This window comes from Lynx rufus, unplaced genomic scaffold (genome assembly GCF_022079265.1).
Source record: "Lynx rufus isolate CCGP_SWC_20201006 ecotype Redwood Valley unplaced genomic scaffold, mLynRuf1.p SCAF_27, whole genome shotgun sequence".
NCBI lineage: Eukaryota > Metazoa > Chordata > Mammalia > Carnivora > Felidae > Lynx > Lynx rufus.
This window is the reverse complement of record NW_025814842.1, coordinates 1,978,858-1,994,398: the sequence shown is the minus strand read 5'-3', so window position 1 is coordinate 1,994,398 and position 15,541 is coordinate 1,978,858. Positions and strand designations below refer to the sequence as shown.

Below are 15,541 nucleotides of genomic sequence, written 5' to 3'. Positions count from 1 at the left end.
AAAGGAGTAGGTTCTGACACGTGCGACAGCAGGGACGAACCTCGTGGCACGCGGAGGAAGCAGACAGGAAGGCCCCCTGGTGTAGGATTCCAAAGTACAGGGAGAGGGGCTGGGGGGCGGGGGTGCGGAAAGGGCTGCCGACGGGCGCGGGTGGTGGGAGCATTCTTAGCGCGGCGGCACCATGCTGTGGAGGTGCTCGAACCCGCTTCATCGCAGACTTGGCCACAGTGAATTTTATGTTGTACGAAATTCACCTCAATAAAAAATGCCCCCCCAAACGTAGGTGAGAACCCTGAGCAGAAATACCTAGCACTCAGAATAGTAAGTCAGACACAGACTACTGGAATGAATGAAAATATTTTGCAGGAGAACTGACTAGGCGGGATCAAAGGAGACCGGAAAGGGCAGGTACACGGGGAAGAGTTGTTCTTGCTTGGCCTCAGACACCTGTAGCGAAGGCACACATCGTATTTTCCTCCAGTCACATTGTTTGTTAAAAGCCCCCAACAGGAGGCTCCTGGGTGGCTCAGTCGGCTGAGCGTCTGACTTCAGCTCAGGTCACGACCTCGCGGTTTGTGAGTTTGAGCCCCGCGTCGGGCTCCGTGCTGACAGCTCAGAGGCTGCCTGGGATTCCCCGCCCTAAACCCATCTAAAATAAAGAAATTAAAACAAACAAACAAACACACACATAATTCCTGCTTATTTGTCCCTCGTGGCCTCAGAACTCTTAACCATGGTCCAGAAATGGTGTTGGCCCCAGACGTCCTCTGTCCCCGCCCTCTCCGGGCCCCAGATCTAGGTGACCCACAGACCGCAGAACGCGGTCCTGTGCACCGGCCCGGCCCGAGGTGTAGGAGGGGTGGTAGCCAGAGACCCCATGTCGCCCTGGGACAGGTGGCCTTGCCAGCTCCACAGGCGGCCATCGCTGCTGTCACACAGACACGTGTCACAGCACGATGACCAGTAAGATGGTGTCTTTTCCCTCCCACGTTAGAGAGGAAATTCAAACACTTACCAAGAAGTTTCAAGAACTGGAAGAAATTAAGAGAGAAGAAAAAGATGACCCCGTGGAAATGACCCCGGAGGTATGGCTCAGCTGGGCTCAGCTTCCTGTCCGGGCACGGTGGGGCTCTCGGCGGACGCGTGACGGTTCTGCTGTCTCTGTCCCCAGGATTTTCCTGGCTCCGACGTTGGCAATCCAATTCCCTTTTATCGTCACCACTGATTTCCATAAATTGTGTGTGTTGAGTCCAGAGTTCTGAACTAATTAACCGTCAGTTAAGTGACTTTTTGAACTAGCATCCGAGTCTTAGCTAAGCTGACGAGTGAAGTCCTTCCCAGATTTCACATTCACTGAAGGGTTGTCTGTTAGCAGGTGAGGAGTATGAGGAGGCCCTACAGGGGAAGGAGGGATATCTGGTGAGGACATCCTGTCCCCAACCCTGCGTGTTTAGTGTGAGCTTCAGTCTAAGACAGAGAGCAGGCCTGACCCAGGGCGGGCAGGGGGCGGGGGGGTGCCAGGTGCCTGCCACCAAATGCCACACATGTCCAGGTGTCGAAGGTGCGTGAGGCAAACGGCAGGCTGGAGGTCAGAGGTAAGTGTAAGCAGCACAGGCACGGACAGGTCACACGATGACAGATGTTATCTGGCCCCAGGAGAGCAGAGATGTGGGGTGCGTTAGGACTGGGGAAGGAGACAAGCCCCCCTGAGGTGAGGTAGCAGGAGGACCCGGGCTAGCCGGGAGGCGCTGGTGACAGTGGCCGACGGGCTCGGGGGCGCTGGTGCTTGCACGGCGGGCCGGGCACCTTGGACCCAGGGCAGTTTCAGCTTTTGAGTTTCAGCCTCTGCGAGAGCATTCTCCAGCACGGGTGTCTCCGTCGGTGAGAACAGGCCAGTATGTTGATTTTTATTGCAGACCATGAATCTGGAGCCTCCAGTGTGGTAGATGCCAGGTTTATTTCCATGATCAAAGTAGCAGTTCTTTTCATCTCCAACACCGAGCGAGACATCGGTTTCCTTTCATCAGAGTCCCGTTGCCGTCAGTGTCTTAGGCCAGAAAACCAAGGAAAGGAAAGGCCGGTGAACCTGGCGGTCACGCACACGTGCTACTGAGCTCAGGAAGTGCGGCCTAGGTTGAAGGGGCCGCCTCCCAGGAGCTCCCCGGGGGAGCACTGCCCCCGCCCCAGGTTTAGGGGGGTGGATGAAGACCTACCTGAAATCCGTTGATTAGCAACACGTTTCTGCAGACGTGAACGATGTCACAAGGCTGGACGTGTGGCTACGGATTTTTCCTCTAGACTGAAAGCCCGTTCTGACGAGCTTTGCCTGCATCGTGCCGCCTTACCCGATCCCCGTCCTCCCTGCCCAGCTTAATCATCCTTTGCACCTTGAATTTCCTGCAGACCCCGGGAGAGCCCCGACCCTCCCTTCCCACCAGCGGGCCCTCTCGGCAGGACTCTGAGTCAGATACGAGCGAGGAGGGCTTCTCCCGGCCCCCCTCCACCTGCTCCGAGGGGCGAAGAGACACGGCAGCCAGGATCCTGCAGAGCCGGTGGAGGGCTCACAGACACCAGGTGAGAGCCCACGAAGGCCCTGCCGTGGTCTGCGGCCCTGGGGCCCCTCCGACACGCGGGCTCTGTGCTGTGTGCAGCTGCATGTGGGGACGTGTGGGCGGGACAGCGTGCACACGGCTGAGGACGGTGTCGCGGGGGGTGAGGGAGACACCAGCACCCGGCCCCACGGTGGAGGGAGCGGGTCCTGCGGGGAAGGAAGCGACCTGGCGCACACGGCGGCCGCGTTCCGGAATCACCGCCCCGTCCCTCTGAGCACGGGCCGGAGCATGGGATCCCCCGTGAAGCGGATCCATCTCGGAAACAACTGGAATTGAAACCCCCGGAGGAGCCCCTTTTCTGCGGCCGCCTGGGAGGAAGCAGCTTGGGCTGTGGGCCATTTTATTGTGACTGAAAAACCTGCCTCCGGAGCGCGTGCGTCTCGGCCGGAGGGAGGAGGGAGGCAGGGGCTGTGTACGTGCCGAGCGCCTTTGTGCTTGGGGAGACTGGGGCGAGGGGCCCAGGGAGCCCCCGTCTCATGGCGCTGTCTCATGGCCGTGGTGGGGGGGGTGGGACTGGGGCCCTCTCCTAAGCTCCTGGGACGAGGGGCCCGTCTCCTTGCGCCAGCCGCTTGGCATGCCCCGAGAGAGCTCCCCGGTTTTTGGTTTTGTAGAACACGGCAGGGCGCTTTCTCCCGAGGGAACCAACAAACCCCGGTGAGGCCCCTTCTTGCCTGAATATCCGAAGGCTGCCAGGAGGGCTTTTTAAATTGCTGTTTCTTCCAAACTTTCATCACGAAAACTCACAGGACATTTAGAAGGGCTGGAAGACTTTCGGGCATTCCAGGAATTCTTGCCACCGACCCGACCCACCCATAGTCGACACTTAGGCACGTTTCCTTTCTATTCCGACCGTTCCTCCCCAGCGCCACGTGGACGTGAGGCTCAGACATTACGAGGGTCCGGCTTGCATCGTGTAAGCACAAGGACATGTCCTAGCGGACCGCAGCACGTGCCGTCAGATGCCCCAGAGACGCAGCAGTGACTCTGACGTCACCTGGTGTCGCCTCCATATTCAGACCTCTCCGGGTGTCCCAGGATGCCCCTTCACTTGTTGTCGGTCCCCTCTATCTCCTGGAAGGGGCAGGTTAGGTCCACAGGCTTGACTCGGTTCAGGTTGAACATTTTTGGCCAGAGCACCCCCCAGGTGGTTCCGGGCGCACGGTCTCCCTTCCCACAGGTGACCCCGGGCGGTCCCGCCACATCTAGCTGCAGGCACTGGGTGGTGCGGCTGCCGGCGTTTGCCGCTGTAAAGAAACGCCTTTCCCCGCTGATGAACCCGTGACGTACCTTTCACCGGTGGCCCCAGCAGCCTTACGCGCCTTAGCTCAGCCCTTCGTTTCGCACGGTTGCGGGATGACTTCAGATCCCCCCCCTGCTTAGTGGCCGGCACTCTTCTGTAAAGCAGTTTTCCCGATCAGCTGGTCTGCAGAGCACAGCCCCGGGGCCTTCTGGAAAGGCAGGGTCAAGGCTCTGCTGTCCTCCCTCGAGTACTAGGTAAGCACTGATGGCAGGACAGGGAACTGTGTGGTGGCGGCTCCGGCGGCCAGACTCCCTCCCCCCACGCTCTGCGGGGCGGCGGCATCACCGTGTCTAAGAGGGATTACTGTTACCTTGGTAGCGTTCAGCCCGTCCCACGTTCGGTCAGTGGGAGCGCTCCGTCTGGCTCCGTCCGTCCGTGCCTCTGGTCTTGCTGGCGCACCCTCGCTTTCTGGCACAAGGAGGTGTCGCGGGCTCCCGGTCCTCCTCACCCCAGACCGGATGGAGCTCGCCGTTTCCGAGGCACCTGCCGTGTCCACCTCACTCCCTGCTCCCACCCACCAGGCGCTGGCTTCCTCCCCCTGCTCGCCCCCCCAGGAGCTGGGGCACGGCCGGCTTTGAGACTCATGAGTTAAATCCTTCCTTCCTTGAGGATTCTGCTTTAAAAGAACTCAGAATAAAAGGAAATGCACGTACCGACACGTAGGAACAAAGCATTTGAAAGGCCACTCGGTCGGAAACCAGAGTCCTGGGACCTCCCTCTGGGGTCCGCTTGGTCCGCACGTCTCGGGCTCACGCTGGGGTTCGAGGGTGTCTGAGGCCGTGAGCAGGAAAGCCCTGGACTCGCCTGGAGCCCTCCCAGCCAGTGTGGTTGTGCCCCACACCCAGCTAAGCTTTTTTCTCAAGTTTATCATTTTGAGAGAGAGAGTAGGGAGGGGGCAGGGACAGAGGGAGAGAGAATCCCCGGCGGGCTCCACGCTGTCAGTGCAGAGCCCGACGTGGGGCTCGATCCCACGAACGGTGAGATCACGACCCGAGATCAAGAGTCGGACACTTAACCCATCGAGCCACCCAGGTGCCCCGCGAGCTTTGGGGTGAGCCGCAGGATGCCCTGGCCAGGGCCTGCAGCCGGCCGCGGACCGGCACGTCTCCTGAGTCAGAGGCCGTTTCCGCGGGCAACACGATTCCATCTTCTCCGTGTGTCACGGCACATTCCCACGCCTCCACTTTGCTCTCTTCAGGCTTCACGTGAGACGTCCTCACTCCCCGCCCCGTGTCCCTGCCAGTACTTTCCTGTCCTCGTCTGCTGCTTGAGATTATCTTTGCCGGTCTCGACCACTACTGTCATCAAACGTGTTTTTTTCCTTCCTTCCTCCCTCCCTCCCCTCTTTCTTTTTTTCTCTCTCTCTCTCTCTCTCTCTCCCCCCCTCTCCACTCTGCTGGTCCTCATACTCCATATTTCCCTTCATCTGTCAAGGGATAAATCCTTTTCTGTAACAGCTGTGGGCTGTGCGCTCTGATTAATACTGAAGATGAGCTGCTTAATGTGCGTTTTATCGACGATGGCCACGGTCCACCACAGGCACATGTATCATCCTGGGGTCCCCGCCCTGGAAGGACCTGGGCTATAAAAATACGTATTCTTGGGTCTCATCTGTGCCGACTCTGGATCAGCCTGTCTTGGGTGTAGCTGACTTTTCTCAAGTCCCTGGATGCTTCTCACGACGGATCAGATTTGGGGGCCAGTGACCCGGACCCGTGGACGGGGTCCCCTTTGTAATTTCTCCAGCAGGCAGTGCCTAGCCCGTGTGAGCACCCAGAGAGGGCACCCGTGTCAAGACAGCTCCAGCCGTGGGGAGGGGCTTCCCCGCCTGGAGCCGAAGACACGCACCCGTGTTGATGCTCGTGAGACACCGTCTCACGGAGCTCGCTGCCACGGGCTGGCCAAGAGTCGCAGGCGACACCAAGGTGTCTCGTCTTTAACCGCGACCCGCCCGAGAAAGCTGGCCGTCTAGTTATGGCTGCCGGCCCCTCAGCACTGTCAGCCAGGCGGAGGAGGGACAGGGACGCACGGAGCCCCCTGGGGTGTGGGTGGCAAGGAGGGGCTCTCTGAGGGGAGTGCCCTGGTACCCCGACTCTGCTTTTCCACCCATGGCGACTGGGGCAGGGGCAGGATCAGGAAATGAATACTACTGTAAAAAATTCATCCTTGTGTTAATCCATGATTTATCTCTTTATTCCAGAAAAAAAAGGCCGTCCTGGACGAGGTAAGCAAAGTTTATTTCATCCGTTTCAAAATATGTATTTCTGCACCGGAGCAAAGTCCCAGTGGGATGTCTCAGGAAGCATCACGGGCACTTGGTTTCGTGAAATCAGACCGGCCCCAAGTGATATCAACATCGAATGAATATTTGGGTAGCTTCACACCTTCAAATTCATTCATTCATTCATTCAATCATTCCTTCTTCTGACACACTTTTCTCGGTCATCAGTTCGGAGTCAGGCAACCCGGCGGGCCCTCGGGACTCAAAAAAGATGTTGACTCAAACAGCAGATGGGTCGTCGCAGGTCAAGGTGGCAGGTGTGGTTTAGGGCTCGTGTCCAGGTGTGCCGTGGGGTCTGGGGAATGTGGGGGCTCCCAGGCTGAGAGGAAGGGCTCCAGGCAGAAGACGGGTGTGCGAAGGAGCACAGCCTGCCCGGGGGGAGAGCAGGTGTGTGTGAGCGGCTGGACGCGGGCTGGGAGGTGCCGGGACTGACGGAGTCTGAGACCCGCACGGCCCCTTGCTGCTGCTGTCGCCTTCCCCACCAGCCTGTTCCCCACGCAGCCTCCGGGGTGACATGTCTTACGTGTTAAATAACACCCACCGCCGCATAAGACCTGCTCTCAACTTGGAGCAAATTCCAAAGCTGTTGCCTGAACACCCTCCGTGCCACATGTCCTGGCGACCCCTCCAGCCCTGCTCATTCTTCTCTAGCCAGTCTGGAGGCTTCTTTAACACTCCTCGAAAACACCAGCATATTCCTGCCACAGGGCCTTTACACTTGCTGCCCCTCTGCCTAGAAGGCTCTTCCTCCAGATACTTGCACGTTTTGCCCCCTTGCTTTACACAGGTCCGTACCGAAACATTACCTCCTCAATGACACCCTCTCTGAATACCCCGTGCCAGCCATCACTCCGGCCTCGTGTCCTGCTTTAGTTCTCCTTGTGGCTTTTATCCCTGTTTGATATTTTGATAGCTCACTTCTTTGCAAACTGCTTGTCTCACATTGCAGTGGAGGTTCCGTGGAGGCAAAGACTGACTCTGCCTTTGGGCCACTATGTCCATAGTTCCCAGGACGCGGCCTGCCATATGGTAGGCATTCGGCAAATCTGTGCAATGAGTGGGTGAGTGGGTGAGCTTGGGACTCCTCCAGGGACCCTGGAGCGTGTCTACCAGCCGGCCGGCCCGTGCTGTCGTGCTCCGCTGCGGTCTTCGGTGCCGCCCCAGGCCCGGGCGTCCTCGTCTCTCCAGGCAGGTGCGGTGCGGCCGAGCTGTGGTTGGTGTAAGTCAGCAGCCACCACCCTCAGCCCGTGTCGCCCGTAAGGAGCCCTAGGTCCCTGCTGTCCGCGTGTAGCGAGCCCCCTGGGGCGGTCTACACGTGCGTTTGCCTGTTTGATTTTGCCTTAATGAAGGTCCCCTTACCGCACTTTGTTGGGCCTGGTTTTTTTTCTTTAATGTTTGTTTACTTTTGAGAGAGAGGGAGTGTCATTGCAAGTGGGGGAGGGGCAGAGAGAGAGGGAGACACAATCCGAAGCAGGCTCCAGGCTCCCAGCTGGCAGCACAGAGCCCGTTGCGGGGCTCAAACTCACGAACCTCGAGATCATGACCTGAGTCGAAGTCAGACGCTTAACCCACTGGGCCCCCCGAGGTGCCCTTTGTGGGGCCTGTTTCTGAACCCCAAGTTCAGGACGTCTGCTTTACCTTGCCCTCCATAGGGACAAAGCAAAGGTGTTTGGGTTTTTTGTGTGTGTGACTGATTCTGGAAGCCTCTAGGTATCTAAACACACGATGTGTCAGGACTCAACGTACTAAGCGTGTTGTTCCCCTAAAATGCCATGAAAGCCGAAATCCTTTGTCACGCTGTGACGTTTTCACCCAGGGCTGGTGGCTGCTGCCCCCGAGACCCACGACCCTGACTGCAGAACTCAGCAGAGCGTCCACATGTGCGTCTGAAGAAATCATTTAAGTTCAAAGGATAAATAATTCCTTTGCAGCAGTGAGATCGTGCTCTACCCTGCTTGATTTTGTGTTTTCTTCATGCTTGCTTGTTTTTGAGAGAGAACGAAAACACGGGTGGGGGAGGGGTAGAGAGAAGGGGACAGAGGATCCCAAGCAGGCTCTGTGCTGACAGCAGTGAGCCCGACGTGGGGCTCAAACTCACACACCGTCTCAGGAGCTGAGCTGAAGTCGGACGCTCAACCGACAGAGCCACCCAGGCGCCCCTGCCCTGCCCGCTTTTGGAAGATGTGTACAGAAAGCATGTGGTATGGCACAGACTACCCAACATGGAAACCTAACTACTGTAAAATATGGACACACACTGGCAGCTAAGTTTATTAGCATCTAACAGATGATGTGCTTTCCCGCGGGATCGGGCGACTGTGCCTCTCTCTGCCCAGACGATGGGTCTGTTTCTCCCTGGGGGAGATGCTAGGTGAGTGACAGAGAGGCCGTGGTTACGCAATAGTGAGAGAAGTCACTTCTCTGCTGCTACGGCTTTTCCCTCTGGATCCCCCTTCCTCCGCAGCTGCCACCTTGCAGGGGAATTAACGTCTACTTCCCTCTCTCCCGTTCCCTGCCAGGCGGCTGTGGTGCTTCAGGCAGCGTTCAGGGGACATCTAGCGCGGGTGAAGCTGTTGTCAAGCCAGGCGTGTGCTTCAGAACCCCCCAGCCCGCCCAGACAGGTAACCCCCCGGGGCCGGACACAGCGGCCCGCTAGCCACCCTCTCCCCGTCTCCGCGTCTGGTGCCTCACCCACCGAGGCAGCACGGCATCTTCTGGTCGCGGTGTCCTACCTTGCACCTTACTGTCCGTCGCGGGGCGCATCGGGCCAGGCAGGCTCCAGGTGGATGTAACGTCTGGTGCTTACGTACTAGGTACATGTCCATCTCACGATTAAGGTATAATCTTAACACGGTAAAGATGAGCGTCTTCCTACTCTGTGAAAACAAGACATCCGTTTTAAGAATCTCCAGAGTCTGAGAGTCAGGAAGTGCTAAGCACACAGTACCCAGACGAGCCACCCGGAACGGGGCCCTGCTCGCACCTGGCTCTCTGAGGGCCAGGCGGGGCCCCTTGGCACGCTCGCTGTCATTTTGCCGCAGGACCCTCCGTCACCACGTGTTCCAAGCCCCACCGTCCAGGCCCAGGGCAGCCCGGGACAGGAGGAGGCCATCACCGCCATCCAGTCCGTCCTCCGGGCGCACCTGGCACGGGTCAGGCGCAGGTAAGTCCAACCGGCGGGCCCAACTCTGTTCTGTATCCCTGGGAAACGCCGGCCGCAGACACGGGGCGAGGAGCTGCCCGTCCAGGTGGCCGGCCCGTGGTGCCCGGGCACAGGGTGTAGGAGCTGGGACCTTGGTTTGTCACCCGAACAGAAACACCCAGTGAGGAGTTCCTCCTGCCTGTGCAGTGGGGGTAACCCGTGAGTTCTGGCCCTCCCGGAACGGCCCCCCCGGGCTGGGGTAAACCAGAAGAAGGGGCCAGACACCGTGGGGTTCTGGTACCTGCCACTTTGTAGGCTGGTCGGCTCGTCCTAACGCATCGTCCTTGTTAGAAGAAAATGTGACGTGACCCCAGCATTCAGGAAGGCGCGGGCGTCGTCAGAACCCTCCCAGGGCAGCGCTCCTTCTCTCCTTCTCAGTGGCACTGTGGCGCCAGACCCGCGGGGGCACCGGCTGCAGAAAGTCACAGCCCCTCCTAGCTGTTGTGGGGCGGGGGGGGGGGGTCTGCACCGAGGCGGGGGAGGGTCCCTCAGGAGGGGGCTGGGGCTGTTCTGCTGCAGGGCTCAGGCTCCCTGCCCCTCCTCGCTCTGCCCTTCCTCTCCGGTGTCGGTTTTGGTTCCTCTCTGCCACAGGAGAGCCAGGTGGAGCCCGAATCTCATGGTTCTGGTTCCCCGTGAACGGGGACGGCCAGGGGCTCCACGCAGGTCAGGGTCCATCCCGGCGCGGCCAGCACGGCCGGTGACCGTGTTCGCTGGGACGGAAAGGCACGGGAGACGGTGGGAAAGGAAGGCGTCTGGCCCTGACCCCGGCCGCGCACCCGTGAGCCCCACCGTGGGCCTCAGCCCACGGGGCGTTCTGTGAAGTCCAAGCGGCTGGCCTCTCTCTTGCAGCGCCGCCGGTCGGAGAGCCGTCGCCACAGCCCCCAGAAGGAGGCAGCCCGCTCCGGCCACACACAGCCAGCTCTCCTCGCCACCCTGCCCGGCCCCTTCTCCTGGTAACGTCACTTCAGTTTCAATTTCCCCGGCCCTCTGAGCTTCCAGCAAAGAGCTGCCACTGTCCGGAAGCATGGGGGGTGTGGGCACGTGTGGGGGCTTGTCCACTGTGACCGCCTACCGGCAGGGAGGCTGCATCGGGGAGATCCTGGACCTCTGGAGGCGGCCCCGGGGTCAGTGACGGCGGCTCCGGGCACCTGCGGGCCACAGAGTTGGAGCTTCGTGGCTCGTGTGTCTTTGGTTTTTATCCTTGGCTCTAACCGGAGCTGGTGGTTTCCCTCCTTCGGACCAATGCTTTTCCTGTTTGTTGGTTTTAAGTAAAGCTTTGCGTGTATCTGCTTTTCGGCCTCATCAAGGCCCCCAGACAGTGCAGAGATCCCTGGGACTGACAGGGGCGCCGCACCCCAGCAGTGAGGCCCGGTCAGCTCTGCCCGGCGGCGGACGTGGCGTCCCGGGCAGGGCCCGTCTCCTCGCGTGTGAGGCGGACGCCCGGCGAGAGCCTGGACGTTGCTTTCAGGCCCCGCGATTCCGGCCTCCCCTCCCCCTTCCTCTGCTGTGACTTGCTCGCACTCGTACTGTGATGCTGCCGATGAGCAAGAAGGCGGTGCTGGGAGGTTTGGGACGGTCACTGGACCAAGAAACGCAGTCTTGAGGTCCTGTTAGTGAGGGCGGTAGGTGGTCACCACGTGGCGCTCACGTGGGAACGTTTCCAGCGACTTTTCTGTCCTGAGCTCGTAGGTCACAAAGATGGAGTCTGAGGACAGGCGGGGAGCGGGGCTTCGTGCCAGGAAACCTCAGCAAAGGAAGCCAAAACCCGGGTGCTGGGGTGGAAAGACGGGGGGAGGGGACGAGTCCTGCCCATGTCCCACGCCGGCCGCGTGCAGGGCCGGCACTTCTGGTCTGCGTGTCGTTTCAGGTCAAGAGGACAGTGAGGCGAGCGGCGGGGAGACCGCGGAGGGGCCGGCGGCCGAGGACGAGGCTCCGGGGAATCCAGCAGCCCTGCAGCCCCGCTGCGGTGAGTGGGGGCGATGCGGCCTTCGGGGGGCTGGGTCTCAGAGAATGTCCTGAGGAGCCAAGGGCTTGCCACCGTGTCCGCCCGGGAAGTCACCACATGGGAGTGCGGGCTGCGTCCCTTGCAGTCGCTCAGCCCGGGCTGTCGGGGCTCGCGGACGTCGAACTCTGGTGCCCCACAGGCCCCGCGTGTCAAGAGCCAAGGGCAGCAGCACCGGGATGCCCCGGAAGACGCGGAGCCGGGCGGGCCATCGAGGACTCCCGGCCCCCCGAGGCCCCTCCTCCTGCGGACGGTGTCGTCTCCTGCCAAGGGGCGTTACCGCACACACCGCCCTCAGTTCCCGGCAGGGCCGTGTGGCCCCATTTGGTCCGATCGTGACCGTGTTTTTGAAGATAACCTTGGAAACGGATGTTTGAGCGTCCTGAGGCTCTCCTCTCAGATATTCTCTGGAAAGCGCCAGAGGCCAGCTGTGCAGTCACACGCCTCGGTGCGGCCGAGCCTGGCTTCCTTCCCGCTTTCCCCCCGACCGGCGACCGGCCATCCCCTTGCCCCTCACCAGGCAGAGTGCGGGCCTCCCTCCCATCCCTCGCCCGCTTCTGGCCCCTCCTCAGGCCCCTCGGGGTGCAGGCTGTCTGCAGCGGGCGCCCCCTTCCAGCAGAGACGGGATTCTGGAAGGCTGCTGTGCGTGAAGAGCGTGGGGGAGGGGCCACCGGGCGCCGCGTGCCCGTCTCCCCAGGTGGACGTGCCACCAGGAAGCGGGCTCTTACACACGCAGCTGGCCACCAGCCTCGCCAGCGCTGGGTCGCAGCTCCCGCCCAGGCCGCGGGCTCGGGGCGCCGCGGTGGGGGCGGCCCTCAGAGACCCCCAGTCGCGCTCCAGCTTGCTCGCTGTCGGCCAGCCTCACCTTTTGCGGGTGTTTGCCTTTTGGCAACGGCCTGGGTGTCCAGAGCTGAGCTCGGAGGCTGAGGTGGTTTGTGGCCGGGTGACGCTGACGCCGAAGGTCGTTCCCGCCCGGCAGGGAGCAGGCGCTGTGCCAAGTGTCCGAGACTGGCGGCCGGGGCGCGCCCTGGCCCCGAGCAGCTGCGGTGACAACCCCGCTCTGGTTCCTTGCAGGGCCGTCCTCTCCCTCAGGACTGGGACCCGCAGACGACGGCAGCTCTGACGACTCCGACGAGATCGTGGTGGCCCCGGCTGTGGCCCCGAGGAAGGCAGCCTCCCCGCCGTAGGCCCCGGGCCTGCCCCTCACGCGGCGACGGCCCTGCAGGGAAGCTCGGGGTTTGGAGGACGAAGCGTGTCCTAGAGGACGTGGGAACTACAGTTACGACTGGAGAGTATTTTACCTTGTTAGCAAAGAGCTCCGTGCTCCACACACACCTCAGCAGCCTGGTCGGTGCTCCTCTTCCGTTGGTCTGGTCGCCTGTTTGGTTGCTTGTTCAGGGAATCCTGAATGATCTCGTCTCCGGGAAGGGCCGGCGGCGCGGTTTTTCGGTGTCAGACGGACAGACGCTTCTGCCCGGGACGGGCCAGCCGGGGGCCCTGCAAAGACGCGGTCTCGGCAGCCGCTTCCTGGCCTCCGGCCGTGAGCTGGGAACACCCGCCTCGTCTGGAGCCGCGCTGACGGCACCCCGTTCCTCTCCCGCCACCGCCTTCTCTGGCACCGCGTGCTCTGATCTCCACCCGGCAAGTAGGCGAAGTACTTTCTGGAAGAGACACATGTGACAGACCCCTGTGGCAGGATACGGCGTCTCCGAGTCTCGTGAGACACGAGGACATCGGGGCCCCAAGAGGGGCTCATGTTCCTCAGGCTCCTCCTCCTGCCCCTCTCCACGCAGACCTTCCCCCACCATCGTCCCCACCGCCAGGGCCCTGTGCCCAAGAGGTGCCGTGCCCAGGAAGGAGTCTGGCGAGACCCTGTCACCGGGTAGGCCAAGCCTTAAAAGGCACCAAACCCTAACCACGAAGTACCATCAGGTTTGCCTTTGAGAAGTGCAGCGGCACAGCTGTCCCCAGGCCCCGGGCAGGGCAGGGGTGCTGGGCTCACCCGCAGGCCGCAGGTGACGGGGGTGCCCCGGGCCCTTGCTGCGTGCGGGCCCCGGCTCCCGCCCAGCCTGTGCCACACAAACACAGAGCCCCCCCTTTGTCTGCAAGGTCAGCCTTTGTTGATGGGAACGAGAAGAGCCTCAGGCTCGCGGTCGGGGGGGGGGGGGGACGTCAAGGGCGTCTTAAGAGCCCCGTGTCCCCGGGCCAGGCGTCCAACTCTCCACAGGTCCACAGGCCACACAGCTGGCGTGAGGAAGCTCGCTCTTGCCTGGACTGAGTGTGCCGGCTGGAGCCCTTCTGAGGTCGAACCTTGGGGAGTAGGATGTGTTCTTCTTTGGGGAAACGCTTGGCCCTCCTCACCGTGGCCAGGAAGCTTCTGGCGCCACAACCAGCTAGAGCCCGTCCATGGTCGTCCACCCCGAGCCGCCGGGACCACCCGGTCAGGCTCCGTCCACACAACAGCTTGAGAAAAAAAGGCCCAGCCAGAAAGCTAGGCCGATTTAGTCTTTTGTTGGTTTGGTCTGTGGGCTGTGAAGTCCATTTTCTTGTTTCTCGTCTTGCCCACTGGACCGACTGGTAAGTGGACCGAATCTGTTGCCGCCCCTGGCTTGTTTCACGCCTGGGGTCTGTTCCCCAGTGACCCGACCACCCTCCCCTGGGTCCCGGGCTCGGAGCTAAGGGTCTGTAGGGGCTGGGCGAGCGCTGGGGGCCTGCCCGCTCCTGGGGCGAGGCTCCTCCCACCCGTCACTCAAACAACGGGCATTTCCACCCACTCGTCATTCGGGCCCTGGAGAACAAGGCCCCGCGTGGCGTCCGGGCTGGCCTGTGTGCCGTGACCGGAGGGGCCTGGCCAGCGGGCAGGGCCACGAAGGCAAGATCGGTCGTTGTGCTTGTGTGTTCCAAGGAGACGACCCCAAGAACTGTAAATATGTACACGCGTCTGCCTGTGTGCCTTCGGGGCAGCATTGTTGATCTATTAAAAGCAAACATTCTCAAAGCCGCCTCGGTCACTGATGCACCTCTAGGCCACCGTGAGTTCAGCCAGAGTCCAGTGTGCACGCCCTCTGGCGGATGGCCTGCCCTGTGGCCCTGTGGCCCTGTAGGCGCCGAGGAGAACCCCAGGCAGCAGCCCGCTTGTGGGGCCTGGCCGTGGGGCTGGGTTTCCTGGCCTGCAGAGCCAGAAGGGCCTGGAGCGCCGACTCCCTGTGCCTGCTCAGCTGGGGGCCACTGCCCACATGGGGCCTCGGGGCCCACTCCAGGGAGGCAGGGGAGGGGAAAGGGATCCAGCAGAAAGGAGACAGGCACTGCGACCTCAGGCATCAAGCACCCCAAAGGCACAGGTCCGTACCCTCCCGTGGGGAGTCCGGGGCATGTGCGGCTCGCCGTGCCCTGGTTGTCCCCACAGCACCCGCACACCGGCTGGGGGCTGACAGAGAAACGTGCCCTGCCCCCACCCCGGCCACCCTCACGGTGCAGAAGCGGAAGCCGCGTCTCCCGGCCCTGACCCAGCTGACCCGGTGCTGCCACAGCCGGGCCTCCTGACCACGGGGAGGCGAGGCTTCCAGGCTGCCGCCACCCCCCCCCGGCCCCTCCCTCCCGAAGCGGCGCCGTCTCCCACCGGGACGCACGGGGGCTGACCCGGCCTGGCCACGGAGATGCTGCTCCTGCCGCCCGGGATGCCGGAGAGACCCCAGCCCGGGAGCCGGGGACAGGCTGTCCTGTGGCATTCCTGAAGGTGCCGGGTGATGATGACAGAGGAGTCCGGGCAGTGTCATGGCCCCCGGTGGCCCTCAGTTCGCACCCACCCAGCAGGCATGCTCCAGGGAGAAAGAGGGCAGGGAGGGCAGTGCTAGTGGGAACAGCACAGGGCGGCACCGGGCGGCTGCCCAGACACGAGCAAGTAGACGCGTGAGGGCTGTGCCGAGGGGCGAGCCGAGTGGCAGGCGGCTTCCAGGGAGCTCAGCTGCGGGTCTCCGTGCCCACGGACCCAAGAGGAGTGCGGGCCGAGAGGTCCCCGCCAGGGTGGACAGGCGAGGGCCCGGAGAGGGAGACCGCCAAGACCAGGAGCCCCGCAGGCCTCCCAGTGGGGAGGTCGCTGACTGGGCAGCTCAATGGCTTTTGTTAAGTTTGTTTATTTTGAGAC

General features: G+C 61.7%; 1 protein-coding gene and 1 long non-coding RNA gene across 26 annotated transcripts in view; one reads left to right on the top strand and one right to left on the bottom strand.

Annotated features, from left to right (window-relative positions):
• The window catches only part of IQCE (IQ motif containing E), a 40,188-nt gene extending 27,604 nt beyond the window's left edge, over positions 1–12,584 (top strand). The window contains exons 16-23 of the mRNA XM_047089069.1: positions 995–1,085; positions 2,404–2,574; positions 6,113–6,136; positions 8,713–8,814; positions 9,235–9,356; positions 10,245–10,348; positions 11,263–11,361; positions 12,472–12,584. Of these exons, the coding sequence (XP_046945025.1) occupies positions 995–1,085; positions 2,404–2,574; positions 6,113–6,136; positions 8,713–8,814; positions 9,235–9,356; positions 10,245–10,348; positions 11,263–11,361; positions 12,472–12,584 (826 nt within the window). The remainder of the gene's footprint in view (positions 1–994; positions 1,086–2,403; positions 2,575–6,112; positions 6,137–8,712; positions 8,815–9,234; positions 9,357–10,244; positions 10,349–11,262; positions 11,362–12,471) is intronic.
• The window catches only part of LOC124519106 (uncharacterized), a 46,418-nt gene that overhangs the window by 14,978 nt on the left and 15,899 nt on the right, over positions 1–15,541 (bottom strand). For 4 of the 25 annotated variants that reach the window (XR_006964022.1, XR_006964025.1, XR_006964015.1 and 1 more), the window contains exons 2-5: positions 12,699–13,058; positions 9,637–12,616; positions 9,177–9,534; positions 8,926–9,069 (exon numbers count right to left, since the gene is read on the bottom strand). This is a non-coding gene — a long non-coding RNA (uncharacterized LOC124519106). Of the gene's footprint in view, positions 1–1,015; positions 1,396–1,438; positions 2,048–2,213; positions 3,684–3,899; positions 4,061–4,222; positions 4,684–6,083; positions 7,402–7,701; positions 8,175–8,295; positions 8,764–8,925; positions 9,070–9,176; positions 9,535–9,636; positions 12,655–12,698; positions 13,059–15,541 lie in introns of those variants that run through there. The other 21 variants (XR_006964013.1, XR_006964016.1, XR_006964017.1 and 18 more) reach the window with 18 other exon arrangements.